Raw genomic sequence first — 21,934 nt, 5'->3', positions numbered from 1 at the left:
ATCGAAACTGTTTTGATTGAAAGCGATTACTAGACCACTATATAATATTTATTTTGTTATATGTTGTTTTATATGCATAATGTTAGAACCAAAACCATTTAAATGGTGTAGATAGAATTATCTCGAGAAAGGGCGTCAACATAAACATATCGGTCGACAACTGAATTTTTTAACCATTATCTTGTCTTTTCGTGCTTTCCGCATGTCCTTGTGTGTACCGATCAAAATATGTATATATGTGTCCTTGGGTTTGTGAAAGGGACTGAGCATTGGATTTATTTGTATTATTAATGTGTCGTAGTAAAAAGCTTAAAGTCTTTGTTATTTTGCATGTGAGGCGTGTCTAGATGTTGGTGCTGACTACTAAAAGGAACAAGGCTGTATAAAATGTATAGTTCGAGGAATTAACCGAATATTCTGATGTGCTCAGACCGGACTGCAGTTAACACCACAGATGACAGTGGGCCTAAAATGCTTCCACATGGCGTCTTTATACAGTGTGGTATTTAAAGTTTAACGTTGAAAATCTGTGAAAATATTTTCACATAACATCTAAATCCGGTCTTTTTAAATCACTGCTAATTAATGGCAGTGTCAGGGTGTGTGTGTGTGTGTGTGTGTCTGTGTGTCTGTGTGTGTGTCAGTGTGTGTGTGTGTGTGTGTGTGTGTGTGTGCGTGTGACGGGGTGGGGGTGTGACGGGGGGGGGGGGGGGGGGGGGCTCAGTTGGTTCCAGTATTCATTGAGGTCTTAAGGGTTTGACTTCTATTTTGTGCTATACGGTACAATACACCATGGACGTAGTTTTGATTTCATAAGTGGGGGGGACACAACCTGGGGTGGCGAACTGTTGAGCGGGGGGGGGGGGGTGGTTGAATGAAAATTGTTGAGCGCTGTGAACAAAAATTGTTGAGCGGGGGGGGGGGGGGGGGGGAGCTCGGAGCTGCATGATCCTAGTGCTAGATTTGTCGCTATTTGGATATTGTTTTTTTAACCGTTAAAAAGTGGGGGGGACATGACTTCGTCGCTACTTAAATATTTGGTTTTAACTGTAAAAACTGGGGGGGACCAAAACCGGCTTTTGAAAAAGTGGGGGGGACATGTCCCCCCCGTCCCCCCCCCCAAAACTACGTCCGTGCAATACACATTGCATTATGACAGGTCTGTGTGGAGTCACTAGGCAATTGTGGGTCATTTGGGGCTAATCCCTCCAGGAGAGCAATTGTTGCTGTCAGGTCAAAGAAAGCAACAATTTTATAAGCAATTTAAAAAGAAGCTATTTATATTTTGCAAAGAATAATCTAAAAGAGCTCGGGCATGTTTACGATCAGCAAGCACATTTCACGATCATAGTTGCATAAATCAAATTGAGAAATCCATATTATATTATCTTCTTCTTCTACTTCGGTGTGAAAATATGTACAAAGAGTTTAAGAGTCCCGGGGAATCCACGGGTTAACACTAGCGCTTGAAGAAAACCTGTTGCCAATTATGTCGATGGCACATATAGACGTTACTTCAGGACAGATGCGTAAGGGCGCTCGGAGAGGAGACTCCTCATATAGAGACGATCTCAGGTATTCGCTTTTAAAATTCTTCTCCATAAAGCAAGTCAGAAATGCTATAACATCGCACAGGGACAGTGTAATGCAGACCAGTACATAGTTTGGATTACGGAGGGTCCGGGATGCCCATGTTTATTCGTGGAACTCAAAAGTCGCGTGAACAGTTTTTTGCCTCTATAGAGTGTGGATTAAGATGGCCAACGCTGCGCTTTGGTTTGTAATCTGGGTGGCGGTGTTAGTACGGAGCGCCGAAAACACGGCCGAAATTTGCAGGGGAGCGCGCTGCGTTGGCGCGGACAACAGACCGTGCGGCGGGGGGTACTGCCAGGGTGCCCACGGGTTTGCTTTCCGCCACCTCATGCGCTCGACACAAGACAGCACCGCGCCACACACTGTCCGGAGTGATTACCGCAATTTTGCCCAAAGTCGTCCCGCTGTGCCATACACAATTATCCATCCTCAACGTGGCAAAGATGACAGCCCAAGAGAGAATCCAAGAACCATAACGGCTGAGGTTTACAATCCAGGATGCAAGACGGCAGGCTGCCACAGTCGTGGTTCACCAAAACCCAATAATGCCACAAAAGAATGCAAAGGAATCGAGTGTAAACTGCCGTTCGGTGTTCGTTCGAACCCACAACCACATTCGTGCGCCGGCGACGATTGCCAGAGAGCGGGTTCTGTAGGACGTAGACCGAAGTTTGTACAAATGCAAGACAGGGCTGAACAGGTACTAGGGGAGTTACCGGAGTTCGGACATGTCGGGTCAGAGTTCAGCATTCAACTCAACTGTGACATCAAGCCGGGTGAGGAGGAATATTTGATCATCTATTTTATTAGCTGTTGTAAACTGGATATTGTATGATATGATTATCATAGTTAGTAGAGTTGTACATCTTACTATGACACCTTAGTTAGGTTATATGACTTATTTAAACCTTTGTTCATATTCGTAAAAAATATTTCATGCACTATACATTTTTCATGGTTGGTATGAACCATCAGATCATTGGGTTATTATCAAGTCCTGCATTAATGATTAATGTGTTAGGTGTATTAAATAGTGCAGTCCGTCCATCCACCCATCTATCCACCCATCCATCCACCCACCCATCCACCCATCCATCTATCCATCCATCTATCCACCCATCTCAATTGTAAAATCAATGCATTTTCCCATTGCACCCCTCATGCCACTTGCTTTTGCCACACTGGCCAGGGTCTAACGATGTGCCGTCTGAGGATGCCCTGGTGCTGCACCTTCGGCTGGGGCAGGGCCAGGAGAAGCTGGTGGAGACGCTGCGGGAGCAGCAGGAGGAGGTCGGGCGGCTGCGGGGCCGGCTGACGGAGCAGCAGGGCCTGCTGGTGGCCCAGCAGAGGGAGATCCTGGAGCAGCAGCGGCAGATGTTTGACCAGATGGAGCAGGTCAAGGCCCAGTACGACATGCTCCTGGATGGCGTCCGGCACTCGTCCTTGCGGGGAGGAGGACACGGGGATCTCGAAGCTCGCCCCGAGAACCTCGGGCCGCAGAAGGAAAGCCGGGAGGCTCATGCCATGCACAAGGTGGACATGGAAGCCAGTGTGATGGAGGTGGGCGGACCCCCGCTGCCCTGTGGCTCCTGTGGGGATGATGAGTTCTGCGATTACACTGGCAATTGGCCACGCTGTGAGAAATGCACTGCTTGTCCTCCTGGGTTCTTCCTGGTGTCCCAGTGTTCTCCCAGTGCAGAGAGGATCTGTCAGGTGCTTATCTACCAGTATTTTCAAACACTTGAACTCATAATTGAATTTCAACCTACTTGAAAAGTTTTTTTGACCAAAAATAACATTGTGTATGTTGGTATGTTCAAAGCCTTCACTGATAAAAAAAGGATTTGCATGCAGTTCTGCGTGTTATGAATGTAGTGCTTAAACCTTTGGTGACATTTTGAGTGCTTTTCAGATATATCTCTTTTTGACAATGACATACATCTCATAGGACAGAGATGAATGCCTGGAGATACCAAACCTATGCAGAGGGCATGGCCAGTGTCTCAACACACCAGGTGAGTTGAAAGGGACCCTCTCCTCACCGGATCTTTTATTGGGGAATCTTCTTTAAAATCCCCATTCTGTGTGTGTGTTCTTAAACCAGGTGGCTTCAGATGCCCAAGCATGTCGGTGAAGGAGGCAGCGGACGGCCTGTGTGGCCACGGTTACTTTTACAGCGTGGAGCTTCGGGAATGCCAGGCCTGCTCTGAGTGTGACTCCCAGCCGATGGCGTCTCCCTGCTCGGCCCTGAGCGACACCGTGTGCGCCGGCCAATCCGGTGCCCATCTGTCCCTCTCATGGTCCGGCGACGTGATTCCGCCTCGGGACATCGGGTTCCCCAGCATGCAGCTTCCCCTCCAGGGCACCGGCGACAGCGGCCTGGCCTCCACCACCTCCGATGGCTGGCTGGTTCTCCACCAGCACGGTCTGGTCTGGGTGGACCACAACCTGGCCCTGCGGCACGGGTGCCGGAGCTTCATCCAGGCGTGCCTGCAGCTGAACGGGAGTGAGGCAGCCGGTGGCGGCGTGCGGGACCTGAGCGGCGTGCGCGTGGAGCAGCGGGACGGCGGGCCCCTGCAGGGAGTCACCGTGAGCGGGGCTTTGGCAGCGGAACCGGGCGACGCCCTCGCCCTGGTCCTGAAGCGCGGCAGTCATCAGGGCGACGGCGAGGGTGAGCCCGTGCACCTGCAGGGCGGCGTTGTCTCACCCTTCAGCCTGCTGTGGCTGTCTCACGACACGGGCGCCGTCACCATGTCGGCACAGGCCGTCGCCTCCGCGCAGTTCTACGCCAATCACCGGCCGGCGTTCCGCATATCTTTCGTCTCCGATCCCTACGTGGTGGGGCTGAACCACGATGGTCGGGGCGTGCGCTTTGCGGAGAGGGGCACAGTGAAGTTCGTCCTACAGCAGGCCCTGTATTCCATGGGCCAGGCGTGCCTGTCTGAGGGCTTCCACCTGCTGGCGTACATTGACCGTGGCGGCAACAGCAGCGAGCTGACGCGGGTCTTCAAGCCCGGTGCACACTACCGGGACACGTCCGTATCGATGTCCGCCGCCACAGCCGTGGACGCCGGTGATTCCATTGGCTTTGAAATCCTGGCCCCGACGCAGTGCAACGTCCGCTACTTCGGCGATGATTCCGGGATAAGCGTGCTGAGCCTGGTCTGGGTCCCGTCTGCGGTGTCCTGCGCCGTGTCGGCCGCCGTCTCGCGCGCGGGCCTGCCGACCGGTGCCGTGCGTAACAAGGCCCTGCTGTTCCGCCAGACGTCTCCTCCAGTACAGCAGGTGGCGCTACCCGGTGCTGGAGGACGGCACCCTCACCGCAACTTCGTCTTCCGGGAGGCGGGCGTGGCGAACGTGGCCCTCGACCTCAAGCTCATCCACTCATGCAACACAATCAAGCTCACCCTGCACCAGCAGACCAGACAGCAGGGGGCGCCACCCATGGTTGTCGCTCGGCAGCTTGGAGGTCCGATGCTAGAAGGGAGCGAGTGGGTCAGCGTGGGTCTGCGGGCGTCCTTCTCCGTCCTCAACGGCACCGAAGTGTTCGTCACGGTGGACTGCATGCATGGACGTCTCAACCACATCGCCCATGAGGCCGGCAGTGGCATTTCAATCCTATGGACAGCTGCATAATCAAAGCCATTATCAATTTACGGCATGCCATGGTTCATAGTTCATCTAAATTCCTTAATTTGAATTATAGCAATCTATCAATAATAGCTTTGTGTAATTGCATTTATGAAATATAACCTGAAAATACACCATATTGCCAAATGTATTCGCTCACCTTCCTATACTCACATATGAACTTAAGTGCTCCACATATGAGCTCCACCAAACGTTACACTTGGCACGATGCAGTTAAACAAGTACCGTTCTCCTGGCAACCACCAAACCCAGACTTGTCCATCATATTGCAATATCACCGATTCCATGAAGCTCTCTGTACACTGTTTTTGAGCTAATTTGAAGGCCACTTCAGCATACGCTGATCTCGCTTCATGAGTTTATGTGACTTACCACTGTCATTCCCAAACACTTCCATTTTCTTATAATACAGTTGACAGTTGATTGTAGAATATGTAGGAGCGATGAAATTTCACGAACACCTGATTCCGATAATTTGGATGGGTGAGTGAATACATTTGACAATATAGTGTATGACTAAGTTTTTACTATAGTTTTTTTGTGCCACTGGCACTAGAGTTTTAAGGTCCATTAACAAAGTTGTGTTAATAACTGGCACTGTTAAGAATACCTGCAGGGTGTCAAATAGAGACATTGTCATTTGAGCTCATGCTTTGTATTTACAGAAAACAAAACTTTTTAGTTTTGAATTAGCACTTCTCTATCTACTTTCTGTTATACTATACTGAGATGTCCCAGCGAATATTTCATAAGCTGCCATTGTATTGTCTTTATTACGTTATGCTATTCAACATTTTTGTAATTATTTGTCAGGTTGTCTAATATTTTATAATCGTCTTTTCTTTTGGATTGCATTCGAATTACTGAAGTATTCATTTATGAAATAATCCTGGCGCACATGGCTGTGTTTTAATTAATTAATTAATTGTAATTACCGGTAACTAATATTATGGAAATGCAAAGAGATGTCAGGTTATAGGGAAAGAATAAAAACTATTTTTTTTATCTTGCCAATGTCTGTGAATGAGTGGCTAATTGTTTGTTCTTTCTCCTATGTTTACAACATGGCTTAGAACCTTGTTGAGATCTCAAACTTGGCTGTGGTCTCATATCACATTGTCTCTAGGCAAAGAGGAACAATGAACGTCTCCGTTTGCGCTAGTGGGAATCTAAAGCAGGTGCGCCAGACCCACGGCCACACGTGGTTTTCATTGCGGATCAGAGAGCAGCTCTATAAGTGGAATATACATGAAACCATGGGGGTGATCACCATTCGGGCTCCTTCAGCATAAAGTTACACTGGAGCCCTGCTGTGTTTGTCTGCAAGCACAAATAACATTAAAAGAACATGAATTGGGGATTTTATACTGACCTCTATATTAAACCCAACATGGCTTCCTGTTGACTAAAGTAGCTTGAAAACCAAACTGGTGATCAATTTTATTAATCTACAGAGAAAAGGGATTCACTTTGCTCAGTCAGCCAATAAATGAATAAAAGACTTGAAAAAATTATAGTTTTTGTTTTTAATTAGCACAAACCTAAATCTTCAACAAACACGTCTGGCAAACATTTGTGCTTCTAGGAGCTGTGTGTGACCTCAGGCTGGAGTTATACTATAAGAGAAAGAAATCTGCCAGTGGAGAATTTTGCAGACTTAATGTAAAACACAGTTATCTGTCTGGGGGTTAAGACTGATCCTACCCACTGCCATCAGCTTTCAGCTTTCCATCACGTTAATGCTCTTCCATAACTAGACCCATGCAGAAATAAAGTATTTGTTATACTTTCTTATAGAAAATACGTTGAACCCGATGGGTAATGGGAAGGTGAAGCACTTTTGAACCTACTAGGGTCTTGATAGTCTTGCTGTATGAAGATGGAAGAAAGTTTGCATGTGTTTGGGTTTTTGTCTTAAAGGTTGTTAATCTTTTTCCTCATGACGTCTCAGGTTTCGGCATCCTCTCCCCAAGAGGTTTGTGAAACTCTTTGTTCTCAGCACATTGATTTTTTTTTTGTACGTTTTGACAGTTTCCATTAAAATCCTGGGACCACTGACTGAGGCCTGTCTCACACATGTTGGGGAAGAGGCGTACATCTACTAAAGCAAAACACGTCTCCTATCTCTTGTTCTGGTCGACTTGTTGGGTTTCAGAACTGACCGGCACCCAGTTTGAACTCCAGTCACCCTATGACATCCTTACACATTGTCTAGTATTACTATCATTGTGGAGCATTTCCAGAGGTTTGTGTATTTCAGCAGCTAAGTAGCGTTATGCTGACACCAAATTCAGTTTCATAAAATGTTTCTACTGTAGTTTTTCATAGACAAAAGGGGGGGTTTTTCCCTCATGGAGATCATTTTTGTCCTATTATCATTGAGTCCTTTGATTATCAGAAAAACTTTGACATGAAACATGCACACCCACACAAAACATCATAATCAAACCTTCACGTAGGTACTTGAAAATGTTTTTTGTAGGTTTTGTAAATTCAAATCCCCATTATAAGTGGCACGGCATCCTGCTGTGCTTCTCTGCTTTTGTGGGCGCACATACACACGTCTAATCTCGGCACTGCATGTACAGTATATATATATATATACTGGGGGGGGGGGGGGGTTTGAATGAAAATTGTTGAGCGCTGTGAACAAAAATTGTTGAGCGGGGGGGGGGGGGGGGGAGCTCGGAGCTGCATGATCCTAGTGCTAGATTTGTCGCTATTTGGATATTGTTTTTTTAACCGTTAAAAAGTGGGGGGGACATGACTTCGTCGCTACTTAAATATTTGGTTTTAACTGTAAAAACTGGGGGGGACCAAAACCGGCTTTTGAAAAAGTGGGGGGGACATGTCCCCCCCGTCCCCCCCCAAAACTACGTCCGTGTATATATATATATATATATATATATATATACAGAGCCGGAGTGGCTAATCGGGAGATTCGGGAGGATTCCCGATGGGCTGGCTCATGTCAGTCTGTAGTTTGGGCCGATTGGGAGGGGAAAATAATTTTGGGCCGGATTTGGGCATGAAACTCCCGGGCTGAAAAAGTGTCCCACTCCGGCCCTGTATATATATATATATATATCTGCACTGGCACAGTAATTTTGGGTGACAAGGTGGAATATGGCAACAGCTCTCTCAAAAGGTCCGGGTCGGACTAGTAACATATGGAAGCGTTTCATATGCGGAGCAGAGAGTCCACGCTTAACTATCTCGTTGCGGATTATGCAGCACAGCCCTGCTGTAATTAAAACGCTAAAGTCAGCCTCCCATTACCTCAGCACAGACCTTCTGTAATACAGCACAGGTTGAACGGCAACAAAACACAACACGGTTGTACCGATGAATCCTTTCATCTCTGCCGCAGAAGAGGTCCCAGAACACATCCCACTGGGCCACAGAAAACGAACACCGGCAAAATTAGGCACTGAATTAAGAATCCATTTGGGCGGCAGCTTTTCTCAGACTCAAACCCACCACTCAGTTATTTATTCCTGTTTTCACACTGCCCCTCTCATCCCACTCGCAACATCACGCCACTCTTGCACTTCCCCGCCATACAGACATGATTCACATATTAAAAGGGCTCGCCTTTCAAGACCAAAACAAAACCATAAGTATGTTTACATATGATAAACATTACATAATCAGAAGATGCGAGTTTGACATTTTTCGTTATTTATTCATTTCATCACCATGCTTTCGTTTGAGTGCTAGCATAAGAGACCCGATTTATTCTTCAACCTGTTTATTACTTATGTTTTGCAGTCACTGTCATACATATGTGTCCAGGAAGTATTGAGAGGAAAGTGATGGTTATTTGGGTTACACCAAAACAGCATACACTAAATCGCCAGTGTACTAGACTACATCTGTCTTCATAAGGCGTACACGTCCTCCAGGTGCTACGCTGGAGAGAGCATGTGTAAGGCTGACATTCAGCAGCATAGGTTACGTCAAAACGGAGAGAAGACTTTCGAATGACCACATAAACACCAAAAATAATAACATGGTCTGTTGTTACTAAAAGGTAATATGAAAACTGTCAGTACAAAGAAGCCTAGAGAAGTTTGCTACAAGTTTGCCAGACAGTATGAAGTAGGTTATTTAAAAAAAGATATTACAGTTTGAGCACTTAAACATTCTGTCTGATGAGATGAATTTAAAATGCAAGACACTAGCCTAACACTTTTCAGACGCAGTAACAAATCGAAGTGCATAAAATATGAAGTTATGTTCAGGGATATTTGGTTGTTAATGCCATTTTAATATACAGATTTATGGCAAGAGAGAAAGATTTAGTGATCGATGCTGTAAAAGTTGTCGTGATGAGTAGACAAAGTGAATCTGTATTTTAAAAACCACATTCCTCTGAGGCTGAAAACACGCTGGTTAGATCTAATCTCAGCCACGAATGGTGTGCTATGAAATGTCAGTAGAAATGGTTGTCAATTAAATACCAAAACTATTTTATACCATTTGTTTTTAGAATATATCTCAGAGGTGGTATGGCAGCGAATGGCTGGATCGACTGAAGAAGTGAATTGTGGAGTGAGTTCAGAGTGAATTCAGAGTGGGCACTTTGTTAATGTCGTTTCTTTAGGCAGTGTTGGTCAGAGGGTTCTGTTACATAGAGCAGCTCTTGTTTGCCTTTTCAGTGTTCAGTGCAGTATCGCCAGCAGGAGGCGCTTGAAGTCTCCCCCACAGTCAGAGTTGAGGGCGTCCTTCAGAGTCATGTCGTATTTCTCCAGATACATGTCCTTTATGGTTTCCAAATCAACCTGTAAACCAATGGAAAAATGACAACAAAAAACTGTATTCTGACTGAGTTCACACTGTTGACACTGTTATGGCTTAACCAGTGAAAGAAGAAGAATAGAGAATTTATGGATTTATGGTAGCAATAGTATTAATCTGGAATTTTATTTATTGGTGCACAAGAGAAAAACAAGCATTAAAACAACGAATATTATTTAAAATAGCCTAAATCAGAAGTGTGAATGTTTCTCTTTGAAATGACCTCAGAGCGTCCCACTATGATGCGAATAAGAATGTCCTCATCTGTCCCCGCCCCCTTCATAGCTGCGTTCAGGCGACGAGCAAAGAAGAGCTGGGGGCTTTTGGCACACCGAACTGATCCACCAAGAGAGCACAACAACAAAAACAAGTGTAAAACAATAAAAACACACAGCAAAACAAGTGCAGTGATCACTACAAGGATCCAAGGGATCCAGTGGAGGCCATGGTCAACAAGAGCAACATTACCCAGAGTCATGTAACATTAACAAGAGTTATGTAACGTTGCCCAGAGCCATGTTACGTTGCCAAGAGACATGTTACGATGTCCAGACACATGTTACGATGCCCAGAGACATAAAACATTACTCAGAATCATGAAACGTTACCCAGAGCCATGTAGTGTTGCCCAGAGACATGTAATATTATCCAGAGACGTGTAACATTACTCAGAATCATGAAACATTACCCAGTGTCATGTAACAGTCCTTTAATGTCCCTGTGGCCTCACTGTCGATGGAATCGAGAATGTCTGTTCCAGAAAGCTACATTGGCAGAGAAACAAATTATTCAAATAACTGAGCTGTTAATGTTAAAACAAAAAACATGCTTAGAAATCAGTGGAAACAATATTGAAAACTCTACTCATGTAACCTAATCAAACTGTACAGAGATCATTTGAACAGAAACAAAACAAACTCCTTTAAGAAGCTACTGGAATGAAAGTAAAGTTTAATATATGGTTATATATTAATTGTATCATAATGCTTAAGCCTATCCATAATATTCCACTTATAATTTATAACACAATTCCAACTCTTTTGATGTCAGAAAGAACTGATTCATACCGATTCATAGGCCTTGAAGGTGGCCTGAAGTTGCAGGTAGTTCCTGCGTGTGAGGATGTGGGTGAAAGTGGACTCGTCTGTCCCAAACCGAGCCTCCCCGGCCTACAGAAACCAGAGTAACACGGTGTCACAGAGGGCCCTGCTGCAAACTACTGATAGGGGCGGAGTCCAGACCCACCTCGATCAGTGCTTTGGCATCCTGCTCAGCTAGGCCTTCGTCCACTTCGTAACTCTCGTCCCTGCTGGCCTATGAGAGGAGAAGTGTGGCTCAGCAACTCATACTTGGTGGAATTATGAATGGTGTTCATAATACAATTCTGCTGCACCAAACATCTCTGGGCCAAACATCCCTGGGTTTTTACAAATATGTTTGTTAATGTTGTTTCTTTAGGCAGTGTTGGTGCGAGGTTTCTGTTACATAGAAAAGCTCTGCCTTAAATTTTATGTGAATATATGAATATATTTTTTTAGCCTTGAACAGACTGAGGAAACTTTAAAGTATCCTTAAGACGCTCTAAACAAATGAGGTACAACCTTGTAGCCGTAGCCGTAGCTGTAGCCGTACATACGCCAAAAGATTCTAACAGTACTTAGTAACGTATTGTATATTGCAATCTTACCTGCAGGAGTGAAATGAGCAGGTTTCTAACATCTCCGCTTGTGTCATCTTCAATGTCAGCTTCCAACTCCTGCCCATGTACTGCATGGATCACAGTACACAAACGGTGTTTACCTTCATTGTTGCATTGCATCTCACAGTGATGGTTCAGGAATTTCCCTCTGGGATCAATAAAGTATCTATCTATCTATCTATCTATCTATCTGGAACCATTAGCAGTAAAGCATCAGTGCAAATGATGGTGCTGGCTAATTCTCTCTCATATTTATACAGGATCCAGACTCACCCTGGGCATAGGCCTCTTTAATATTCACAATATCCTGTTGGTTAAACAAACAGCAAAAATTACATTGTGAAGTTCTATAGAATTGTGCCTTAAATTTTATTCAATTGAATATATGAATATATTTTTTTAACCTTGAACAGCCTGAGGAAACTTAAAAGTATCTTTAAGACGCTCTAAACAAATGAGGTGCAACCTTCAATATGGAGTAAAAACCTTTAAGATAAAGATTCTTACATGTATAACTGCTTGAGAAATTGTACATTCATTTTACACTTTAATGTATTTTTAGATTTTCAAAAATCTCAAATGCCTGCAGTTTGAAGTTTGAGTGACTGCTGCTCTTATGTAAAATAATACAATCATGGAAAGACCTGATTGGTGCTGGTGCACAGAATCTCCACCAGTATGTCTTCATCAGTCCCCGCCCCCTTCATGGCTTTCTTCAGCTCTTTGGCGGCATAGACGGGAGCAGGGTCCAGCATGGCCATGATGGCATTCTCGAAGCTTCCTGTCAGCTCACTCTTCAACACCTCTTCCAGCTCCTATGGGAGAGCATTCTAGTCAAACCACATGTGACTTAACAGCTAATCTTGTTGGTTAGCTCTCGTTGATTCTAGTCTGAGGTCAATGCTAATGTTAGATGGCAACTTCCCATTCCATTTTCAAATGTGCCAATGGGATTATATCAGCCATGGAACACTGGATACCAGCACATCATTATTTTAGAAATATGTAATTTTCCCACGTCATGAAGAAAAATGGATGCATGAACCAAATCTGGCAAGCATTCATTTTCATTCACCCAGAGTGCAAAGATCAAAGGTAAAGGTAATAATACACCATGATGTTTCACATAAATGGAATAAAGTCTATAGGCTACAACAAGCTCTTATGAGAATTTAACCAGACTCTGAAATTTGCATTTTACATGGACTTTTGAAATGCTTGAACATTCCTTAAAAATACAAGCAGATATCTAAAATGACAGCCTCTACAATAACCACTATCCACGCAATACTGTTTTATTGCAGAAGTGTTGCTTTCAGACACTCAAAACTTGATGATTATGTGGTTTTGTAAGGAAAGACGGAACCTTACTTACATCATCATATTTCTCAAAGTACGCCTGCTTGATCTCCACCCGCTGGGTGGCGGAGCGGTTTGCTAAAATTGCGATGATGATCTCTTCATCTGTACCTGCACGAGGAAATGACATCATCTGTGACCTCAGCACAGTTTCGTGATTTCCATGACATGACCTGAACTCCAGCCCTCAAACAGAGGTTCTCAATCTAGTCTTTGGTGTCCCTAGGCCAGACCAGGTTTTTGTGCTGTTCCAGATCTTCATACACCTGGAGCAGGTAATCAGAAGCTGCAGAGCTATCAGGGTGTGGCTCTTTTGAACCCTGGCTGGGAGATTCCAAGGACTGGACTGAGGACCTGTGCCTTTTACATACAGTTTGCTTTGACATTTGTGTAGACATGCCTATGCGTTTGTGTAGACCTACCCATGCGTTTGTGTAGACCTACCCATGCGTTTGTGTAGACCTACCCATGCCCTTGCAGGATTTGACATTTGTGTAGACCTACCCATGCGTTTGTGTAGACCTACCCATGCCCTTGCAGGCTTTGCGTATAGCTTTAATATCTGCCACCACATCAAAATCCTCATATGGAACAATTGTGGGCTAAGATGAGAGAGAAACACAGATTGACATACACCAAAACCCAATATTGTAAAATTGTTGCATATAAAGCTCGTAGCACTAGTGAATGCCTGAGGAGTCATCAGTATCAATAAAAAATGGTATCAATAAAAAAATTATCTAAATATATTGTTTAAGCTGGACACTGTAGCTAAACCCCGGAAAGGGTGTAGTCATACACCCATTGCTGAGTCACTGGCTGGCTAAGTGCGCTGCTGCGGAGAAATATCTCCTTAGCCACGCCCACTGCCTGTGATAACAATTATAAAGCGTACTGATTATAAAAAAATGTTTCGTATATTGCATTAACATACAGCAATTGTAAACGATTGCAACGATTAAAGTTATTATAAATGTAAAAAGTTAATTTCTGCATCCTCGTATGTAGGTTTTAATACGCATGTTTATAAAAATGAAAAATAAAAATGTAAAAATTTGAGAAAACAGTGGAAATGCAATCGCAATGCCAAAATCCTAAGACAAGTGTTCCAAAAACAGCAACTACGCAAAACTACGCATGATATTAAACAATAATAAATTACACGTATACAATAATTTTGCAGTAATCTGTAATTACACTTTTTTAGAACAAGAACCTACAAAGAGAATACACTAACGCTAGATAAAGCCCTAAATACTCCGGTCTAGAACGTTACCCACTTGAACGTTGCCCATCTCTGGATGATGTTACTAATCGCACGGCCACACCAGTCCTACTTCCCTCTCGCGCTAGCCAGCAAAAATACTCCACTGCACCGCTGACGTCACCCGCTCCAATGGCCCACACGTGGATAACCCACTGCTCCTGAAACCAACAATATAACACTGCAAAATTAGACAGGGTTTGCATCAAAATCGTAGGCTGATAGGCTACCTTAGTCATTTACTTTTAACCAAAACGCAGTGCCTTACTGCCTGACTAATATTCAAAGAAAAAAATATATCTTTTTTATTAATGAGAATATAAAGACTATATACACTAACATTGTATAAGTATAGAGAAGCAGTGACAAATCTGACAACAAAGATAGTGAGAATTTGGACAAAACAGTCTTTGTTTTGACCAAATAGCATCAACCCACGTGCTCATACCACAATGTTGTGACCTTCTGATGACTAGAATGGCTTGCGATGTTTTGTCTTGCTGTCTTTGCATCAGGATTGGTTTTATTTGCAGACTGACATTAGGAAAAACAGGAAAATCAGACCCCTTTCACATAAAGATTACAATTAGATCTGTTAAATAATAGGCTGCATAGGCTATACATTATATATTATATAACAATCTCTACTTTGGTACGTTTGAAAAGCGACAGTTAAATACAAGCCTTACTGACAGACCTTTTTACTAACAGACCTATTAAGAACAATCAGTAATGTTGTCCAAATTTAAATGTAGGCTACCATACACGAACACTTTGAACAAGGTGGGACTGTTTAACCCTTTATTTGGAGTTTGGAGCATTTCTGGATGGGAGTGCATGATTTCAAATGAATAGCTTGACCCCATTTTACACAAATGATTGCAAACATCTGGCAGTCGCTAACACAAAAGTAGTTGGGCGTTTTGAGTCCCTACAGCAACTAAATAACTTTCAGTAAGTTAGCTGCGCTGAACCAGCATGTATAGGGAACTATGAAAATTGAATGGCGTTTATAAAATTTTAAAATTATAAAATTTTGGACGCGTGCTGGATTAATTTAACATATCAGGGAAAGATAAGTTATAGTTCAAATACCTGTAAATATCAACTGGGAGGGAAAGTGATAGTATAGTATAACTGAGTGTGTAGAAAGCGTGGCATAAACTTGGGGATGCTGTGTGAAGGACACTCCGTGACCTGGCCCCTTTGAGCCAGCAGCAAGGCGACGCATCTTGCAGCTCGCACGACGCATGCGCGACCAAGACCGTCAGCTGACTTCCTGGCCAAGGGAGGGACTCGCGTTGGTGAGTCTAATGTCCCGCTGATCCCTTTGATCCTGAAAAAGCCCAAGGAAACGGGACGTTAGTTCCACGCTTGCAGGAGCGGACACTACTGAGGTATGGTCGTTTCTTATTTATTTTTTGCAGCGATACACGTTAACAAAGCTGTATTATTTCTCGACAGATATGCTATGTCATGATTATCCGCAATTATAGTAAAAACTAATTTGGGTGAACACGAACTCTCGAATGAAGCGTAAAGAAATGGCACATTGCTGGATAAACGGTCTAGTGATTTAGGTCAAAATGTGTTGGTCGTAATGAGGGCTATTCATTCGGCAGGCTAAATTTAGGGTGTTAGCAGGGAATACGTTAACATTTCATGAACTCGCCTTTCCGTTAAGGCGGACATCTTTTACAAATTATGCTGCGAATAAACCGGTGGATTGACACTTCCTGTTTGGCTCATCTTCCACTTTACAACATTATTATCATGACCAGAGATGGTGTTGCGACGAAAGGTTTAATGTACGTGAAATAGATGTATGTATTTTATACCCGTACCAGGCCAGGTCACTGGTCACGTACCACCAGGGGCTGCTTTATTCATTTTAAGCCGTATTTTCTATGTGCTTATAACAAATGCAAATCCTTTCCTGGAGAATTAGGTTTAGGTTAGGTTTCAGTCTTAGCCGGGAGTGAGTTGGTAGACATTAAAACCTCGTAAAGCTTCGTTGTTTTCATGGTCCATACACGTATAATTTAATAAGCCGTTTAATGGATAAAAAATGCACGCCATGTTCACGAATAACCAACTCGTTCAGGTTCACTGAAGTCAACATGAAATGTAAATAACCAGGGCCTAAACCTTCTTGGCGTGCCTACAGATGGACTAGTGGACAAAATAATACCCTCTACGTTAGGCTTTTACCTTTAACAGGCTACAGCTTCTCGCTTTTTCGTGGTCACTAGACACCCCAGACAGGCTCCATACACAACACTACACGCGTAGCTGTCATACACCTGAGTCTCAGGAGCGTGTGGACTCTCCCGCCCCCTCAGGTGCAGGAAGCCATCATGGAATGTGAGGTCTGAGGAGCAGCCACCATGATTGGAGGACTGTTCATCTACAACCACAAGGGGGAGGTGCTTATCTCCCGCGTGTACCGCGATGACATAGGGTGAGTACGTTGGGAGGGGCAGTCCCGCGTTGTTTTGATATATTATCTTGGATATGAGACTAGAGATATACCTCAGCTGTTTAAGCTGTATGAAATGGCAGTTGAGCTACAGTTGGTTCATGTTTTGGTTAGGTGTAGAAGTGGATTAATGTGTTTTACAGAGTTAATCAGTTTCTCACAGACATAATTACTTCTTCTGCTTGACTTCTGCATGAGCTGCTGGTTCTTGTAATCTGGTGAGATTGAATCATTTAAGGTGACATGTTCAGGAAAGTGTGATTTGGATATACAAGAGAAAGATACTGTTGTTCTATTGTTCTTATTCAGAGAGGCCACCCTGACACAGTCAGAGGAAGAAACACAGGATGTTCTGTGTGGAGAAGCTATGCTTTAGATTTTTTGCTGATTTAAGCTGATTCACGTGCTGTTTTTACTTTCATGATCTGTGACATGGGTCTGGTGGTTGGGGAACCCGGTCTTGTGGAGGACAAATTTCGATTGGGGTGAAAATCACAGCTGACAAATATGGCAATTTACTTGGGCTACTTATTATTTCTCAGGAAGAGTAATTGCTACAGATCAGGGGTTTGGTAAAAACCTTTTGGGATGGCAGGGTCTTTATTCATAGTGCATGATGTGATGTGTCTCATCCCAATGTCCTTGTTATTTCTCTTCTCATCCTCTTCTTAATGTCTCACTGTCACCCTTTTGGCTACTGTCACAGTAGGTAAGAGCTGTTTTATCAAGAGAGCACAAAGAATTACCCCCAATGCCCAACAACCAATTAGAAGTGACTATGATGCATGCCACTGTCCTTGGCCACCATGAAGGGACTGCAGGAGATTTCATTTCACATGCTGCGACTCAGTAGTGTGTTGACTGGATGTAAAAGTGTTGTGTAGTTTGTTGATTTGTAAAGTCTCGAGCTGCCAAAGGCAAGATAGGAGTGTAACTTCATTAAGTTATTAATTTATTGACATGTTCATCAAACAGGTTGATGAAGTTGATGTTGAGTGGTCCTGAGCTCCTGCTCTTTGCAAGGGTTTCTGGGGTTTTGGTACACAGTGCAAAGTTCATTCAGTTTAGTTAATATAACTGCATCAAATGCAAATATTTTACTCTAGAATGGAATATTGCTTTCTCAACCAAGAGATTTGTATGGATCATAATTTCCCATAACCTTCATGGATTCCTACTTTGTAATTAAGGTATTAGCGTTCATTAAGTAGTAGTCTGTGACCGCATGTGATTACTGTTTTCCCATCTTAGCAGGAAACTTAAAAATTACAGCCTATTTATAAAAGGCAAGTCAGAACTCCTGTTCTACATGTGCTAATAACATGTTAGAGGTTCCTGAAGTCTTTACAAGGTTCTGCCTAAAGAACAACCACGAAGTGTGACCACGTCAAAAACTTCACAGCAAAGGAGAAGGGGCGGATGATGATTAAGCCCCTCCCCCTTTCCCCAGCCTCCTTTGCTGATTTTTCACCCCCACCTTCTCACTCGCAGGAGGAACGCGGTGGACGCGTTCCGCGTGAACGTGATCCACGCCCGCCAGCAGGTGCGCTCGCCCGTCACCAACATCGCCCGCACCAGCTTCTTCCACGTCAAGCGCTCCAACATCTGGCTCGCCGCCGTCACCAAGCAGAACGTCAATGCCGCCATGGTGTTCGAGTTCCTCTACAAGATGTGCGACGTCATGACCGCCTACTTCGGCAAGATCAGCGAGGAGAACATCAAGAACAACTTTGTGCTCATTTATGAGCTGCTGGACGGTGAGTTTGCGTTGGTGACGGGTCACCAATCAGCCCGGTTCGCTCACCCAGACGCCTCCACGCCTTTCCGTTTTAGCCTAGTTTGCTTTCCACCTACCATATGGTGGCCTTCTGGTCTTGGGTTCTCTTAGACTCTAGCTTCTTCTAACTGGGTTTTCCTGGAACACGGCCACTGCTGGCAGACCTGCACGCCTGCCCGTGGACGCCCTGAGCTGTCTAGGAATCTAGCCTGCTGCCTAAATAAATAACTGGAGTTCAATTAATGGTGGCCACAATGTCTGGGTCACAGCCAGTGAACTGTTGAATTTTTGAGACATGCTTTGTTTCATGACTGTGAGTATGTGTGTGTTCTCGCACAGAGATTCTGGATTTTGGATATCCTCAGAACTCGGAGACCGGAGCCCTCAAGACCTTCATCACCCAGCAGGGCATTAAGAGCCAGGTGGGGACCCAGGCTTTACACAAGCACCCTCCGGTCTAGACAGCAACAACCTCTGTTCCATTGTTCCATTTAAACACGTTTTGTAACTTCAGTCCTTCTCTTTTTCCATGTTCTTCTGTCTTGGACCTGAATGGACAGCATCAGGTAAATAAAACCCACCAACATCCTGCAGACTTTTGCGTTCTCTCTGAGCCGTGCGCGGTCCTGCCGTTGATGGCGATGTGGGTGAGATGGGGGCGGTGGTGGATGTTCCGCCACTGACGGAGCGTCTTTTGGATCCGCAGACTAAGGAGGAGCAGTCCCAGATCACCAGCCAGGTGACGGGCCAGATCGGCTGGCGCCGCGAAGGGATCAAATACCGGCGCAACGAGCTGTTCCTCGACGTGCTGGAGAGCGTGAACCTGCTCATGTCTCCACAGGGTGAGGTGGCGCCCCCTAGGGGACTTGAGCTTTAATAACGGTGTAATAGTGGAGACTTGTGTGTTTCTGCCAAAGGTTAGCAATGCAGTAACCGTTAACTGTGTCTTGCCTGACGACAGGCAAGTAACCCTAGCAGTAAAGCACTATTACTGCCCTACACAGGAACCCACTCAAACACTAGTGTAAATGGTATTTTTGCTGCTGTTGGCTCCGCCCCTTTGCCATCACCCACCTTCCCTGTGATCGTCTCGGCCACAGTGCACACACTGTCACCGCCCCTACACCTCCTGAAACCGTCCCGGAGTGCTCCATCCGGGCTCCGGCCAAGGCGTTTTCGGTGGCTGGCTGCGTGTCGGCTCGGCGCCGTTAGCGGTTTTTGTCAGTTTAACGGCAGTTTGTTGACGAGCCTTTTGGTTCCAGGCCAGGTCCTGAGCGCGCACGTGTCGGGCCGCGTGGTCATGAAGAGCTACCTGAGCGGGATGCCCGAGTGCAAGTTTGGCATGAACGACAAGATCGTCATCGACAAGCAGGGCAAGGCGGGGGCTGGCGACGAAGCCGGGAAAAGGTGAACGTGTCCCTTATGATTTACTCTACAGGATGGACTTGTGTTTTTAAAAAAGGTGTCCAAACGAATCTGAGAAGAGACATTTGGATGTTTGTTGTGTGGGCTGCTTTAAGATTTTGTTGCCTGCTCTCTCCTCTCTCTCCTTCTCTTTGCTGTACCTCAGTGAGTTAGGGGGAAGGTACTGTGTCATATTTGACTTCATGTCCACTCCCCAATATGCCATCTTTATTTTACTCCTCATCACCTACTTCTCATACTACTAGCTGTTTTGCCATTGTTACATACGTAGTTTGCCTTTTAGCTGTTATTGGGTATGTGTTCCTCAACAAATCTCATCATATGAAGAGAATCAACCATTATTAAGACACGTTACATGTCCATGTGTATGTAGGGGTCATGGTGTAGTACTAGTAGTTTGCTCCACCCTCACTCTGCCTATCTTGTGCGAGGTCCAGCAGTGGGAAGCAGTCCATCGCCATTGACGACTGCACCTTCCACCAGTGCGTGCGCTTGAGCAAGTTCGACTCGGAGCGAAGCATCAGCTTCATCCCACCCGATGGAGAGTATGAGCTCATGAGGTCAGTGTCCCGCCCGGCCGTTGGCTCACCCTGGGGTCACGCGCTCACCCTGGGGTCACGCGCTCACCCTGGGGTCACGCGCTCACCCGGTGTACGTCTCACCTCGCAGGTATCGCACCACCAAGGACATCATCTTGCCCTTCCGGGTCATCCCACTGGTCCGTGAAGTCGGGCGCACCAAGCTGGAGGTGAAGGTTGTCATCAAGTCCAACTTCAAGCCCTCGCTCCTTGCACAGAAGATCGAGGCAAGCTGAAGCAGTTTTCGTTCTTTCTACCCTTTTCTTTTCTGTTCAGTGCTTTTCTTCTACAATCAAGTGATTGAGTTTCTCTGTTCTTTAAAAATAAAAGCAGTCTGACGAATAATGAGTTATGGTATATTTAGAGCTTTCTAAATGCTGACTTTTATTTTGACCAGGTGCGTATCCCGACCCCCCTCAACACGAGTGGCGTGCAGGTGATCTGTATGAAGGGCAAGGCTAAATACAAGGCCAGCGAGAACGCCATCGTGTGGAAGTTAGTCACGACCCTCCATCCAGTCATCATTCCTTATTTATTTTAAAAACTAAGTTCTGCTTTCAAAACCATGCCATGGTGTTCAAAATGGCAGCCGCTGGATTTGCTTCCTCTTGTACTTGCTCTAGGATTAAACGCATGGCTGGGATGAAGGAATCCCAGATCAGCGCCGAGATTGAACTGCTGCCCACGAACGACAAGAAGAAGTGGGCGCGGCCTCCCATCTCGATGAACTTTGAGGTGAGCCTCTTCTCCGTCAGCCACACCTTCACAATGTAGCTCTCCCCGCAAGGGTACCTATTGTGGTCTCAGCGGGGTTCAAATGTCAACACGACGGCATGCATTACTACACGACGACATACTAGTGTTTGTCATTCGATATTTTGATGTGCTCCTGCACTGACGGGCATTTATTTGCACCTGTGCTGTGTGACGGCAGAGAAGCGACATTGTGCCATGGATCATGTGGAATTGTATTGTATGGCGATATATACCTGATGCTCAGTCCCTGTGCTCCGCCTGGCCCGCAGGTCCCGTTTGCGCCTTCCGGACTGAAGGTGCGCTACCTGAAGGTGTTCGAGTCGAAGCTGAACTACAGCGACCACGACGTGATTAAATGGGTGCGCTACATCGGCCGCAGCGGCATATACGAGACCCGCTGCTGACCGCCCACGTCCGAGCGGAGGGACCAATCGTATTCTGTCCTCAAACTCCATGTGTATCTCTCCTTCCTTCTCAAGATATATGGATGAATAAAAAAAAGGCAAAAATCCCAAGTAACAAACAAAATGCAGAATTCTGTACAGTGTGAAAG

General features: G+C 45.1%; 3 protein-coding genes across 4 annotated transcripts; 2 read left to right on the top strand and 1 right to left on the bottom strand.

Annotated features, from left to right (window-relative positions):
- The first annotated feature begins 1,514 nt into the window (after positions 1-1,514).
- Positions 1,515-6,254, top strand: LOC143475455 (uncharacterized). Its single transcript, XM_076973309.1, has 4 exons — positions 1,515-2,369; positions 2,783-3,306; positions 3,542-3,608; positions 3,698-6,254. Exons 1-4 carry the CDS (start codon positions 1,757-1,759, stop codon positions 5,227-5,229), a joined length of 2,736 nt encoding a protein of 911 aa, XP_076829424.1. The 5' UTR covers positions 1,515-1,756; the 3' UTR covers positions 5,230-6,254.
- A 2,654-nt stretch (positions 6,255-8,908) lies between these two features.
- On the bottom strand, positions 8,909-14,527 carry anxa13l (annexin A13, like). 2 transcript variants are annotated; one of them, XM_076971918.1, is made up of 11 exons: positions 14,383-14,527; positions 13,629-13,704; positions 13,119-13,213; positions 12,388-12,558; positions 12,017-12,050; positions 11,732-11,811; positions 11,290-11,358; positions 11,112-11,213; positions 10,733-10,808; positions 10,268-10,380; positions 8,909-10,028 (listed from the first exon to the last, which is right to left on the bottom strand). In XM_076971918.1, the coding sequence occupies exons 1-11, from the start codon at positions 14,395-14,397 to the stop codon at positions 9,909-9,911; spliced, it is 951 nt and encodes a 316-aa protein (XP_076828033.1). In that variant the 5' UTR covers positions 14,398-14,527; the 3' UTR covers positions 8,909-9,908. The 2 variants fall into 2 exon arrangements, with proteins under 2 accessions (XP_076828033.1, XP_076828034.1); XM_076971919.1 differs by lacking the exons at positions 13,629-13,704; positions 14,383-14,527 and adding an exon at positions 13,569-13,577.
- A 1,078-nt stretch (positions 14,528-15,605) lies between these two features.
- Positions 15,606-21,913, top strand: ap2m1a (adaptor related protein complex 2 subunit mu 1a). Its single transcript, XM_076971920.1, has 13 exons — positions 15,606-15,763; positions 16,709-16,827; positions 18,337-18,602; positions 18,962-19,044; positions 19,183-19,188; positions 19,329-19,464; positions 19,885-20,029; positions 20,193-20,207; positions 20,485-20,607; positions 20,717-20,852; positions 21,023-21,120; positions 21,249-21,360; positions 21,651-21,913. The coding sequence occupies exons 2-13, from the start codon at positions 16,754-16,756 to the stop codon at positions 21,783-21,785; spliced, it is 1,329 nt and encodes a 442-aa protein (XP_076828035.1). The 5' UTR covers positions 15,606-15,763; positions 16,709-16,753; the 3' UTR covers positions 21,786-21,913.
- The last annotated feature ends 21 nt before the right edge of the window (positions 21,914-21,934 follow it).

Source organism: Brachyhypopomus gauderio, chromosome 14 (assembly GCF_052324685.1).
Source record: "Brachyhypopomus gauderio isolate BG-103 chromosome 14, BGAUD_0.2, whole genome shotgun sequence".
Taxonomy (NCBI): Eukaryota; Metazoa; Chordata; class Actinopteri; order Gymnotiformes; family Hypopomidae; genus Brachyhypopomus; species Brachyhypopomus gauderio.
The sequence above is the reverse complement of the archived record's forward strand: the minus strand, read 5'-3'. Positions and strand labels throughout refer to the sequence as shown.

What these genes read in the sequence shown, in the direction of transcription:
- LOC143475455 (XM_076973309.1), top strand. Translation starts at nt 1,757, where the DNA reads ATGGCCAACGCTGCGCTTTGGTTTGTAATCTGGGTGGCGGTGTTAGTA. An exon ending in CAACTGTGACATCAAGCCGG is followed by an intron (nt 2,370 to 2,782) that starts GTGAGGAGGAAT and finishes CACACTGGCCAG; the next exon opens with GGTCTAACGATGTGCCGTCT. An exon ending in GTGCAGAGAGGATCTGTCAG is followed by an intron (nt 3,307 to 3,541) that starts GTGCTTATCTAC and finishes TACATCTCATAG; the next exon opens with GACAGAGATGAATGCCTGGA.
- anxa13l (XM_076971918.1), bottom strand. An exon ending in ACTTTGAGAAATATGATGAT is followed by an intron (nt 12,559 to 13,118) that starts GTAAGTAAGGTT and finishes GCTCTCCCATAG; the next exon opens with GAGCTGGAAGAGGTGTTGAA. An exon ending in ATGCCAAAGCACTGATCGAG is followed by an intron (nt 11,214 to 11,289) that starts GTGGGTCTGGAC and finishes TGGTTTCTGTAG; the next exon opens with GCCGGGGAGGCTCGGTTTGG.
- ap2m1a (XM_076971920.1), top strand. Translation starts at nt 16,754, where the DNA reads ATGATTGGAGGACTGTTCATCTACAACCACAAGGGGGAGGTGCTTATC. An exon ending in CCTGCTCATGTCTCCACAGG is followed by an intron (nt 19,465 to 19,884) that starts GTGAGGTGGCGC and finishes TTTTGGTTCCAG; the next exon opens with GCCAGGTCCTGAGCGCGCAC. An exon ending in GAGAACGCCATCGTGTGGAA is followed by an intron (nt 21,121 to 21,248) that starts GTTAGTCACGAC and finishes TACTTGCTCTAG; the next exon opens with GATTAAACGCATGGCTGGGA.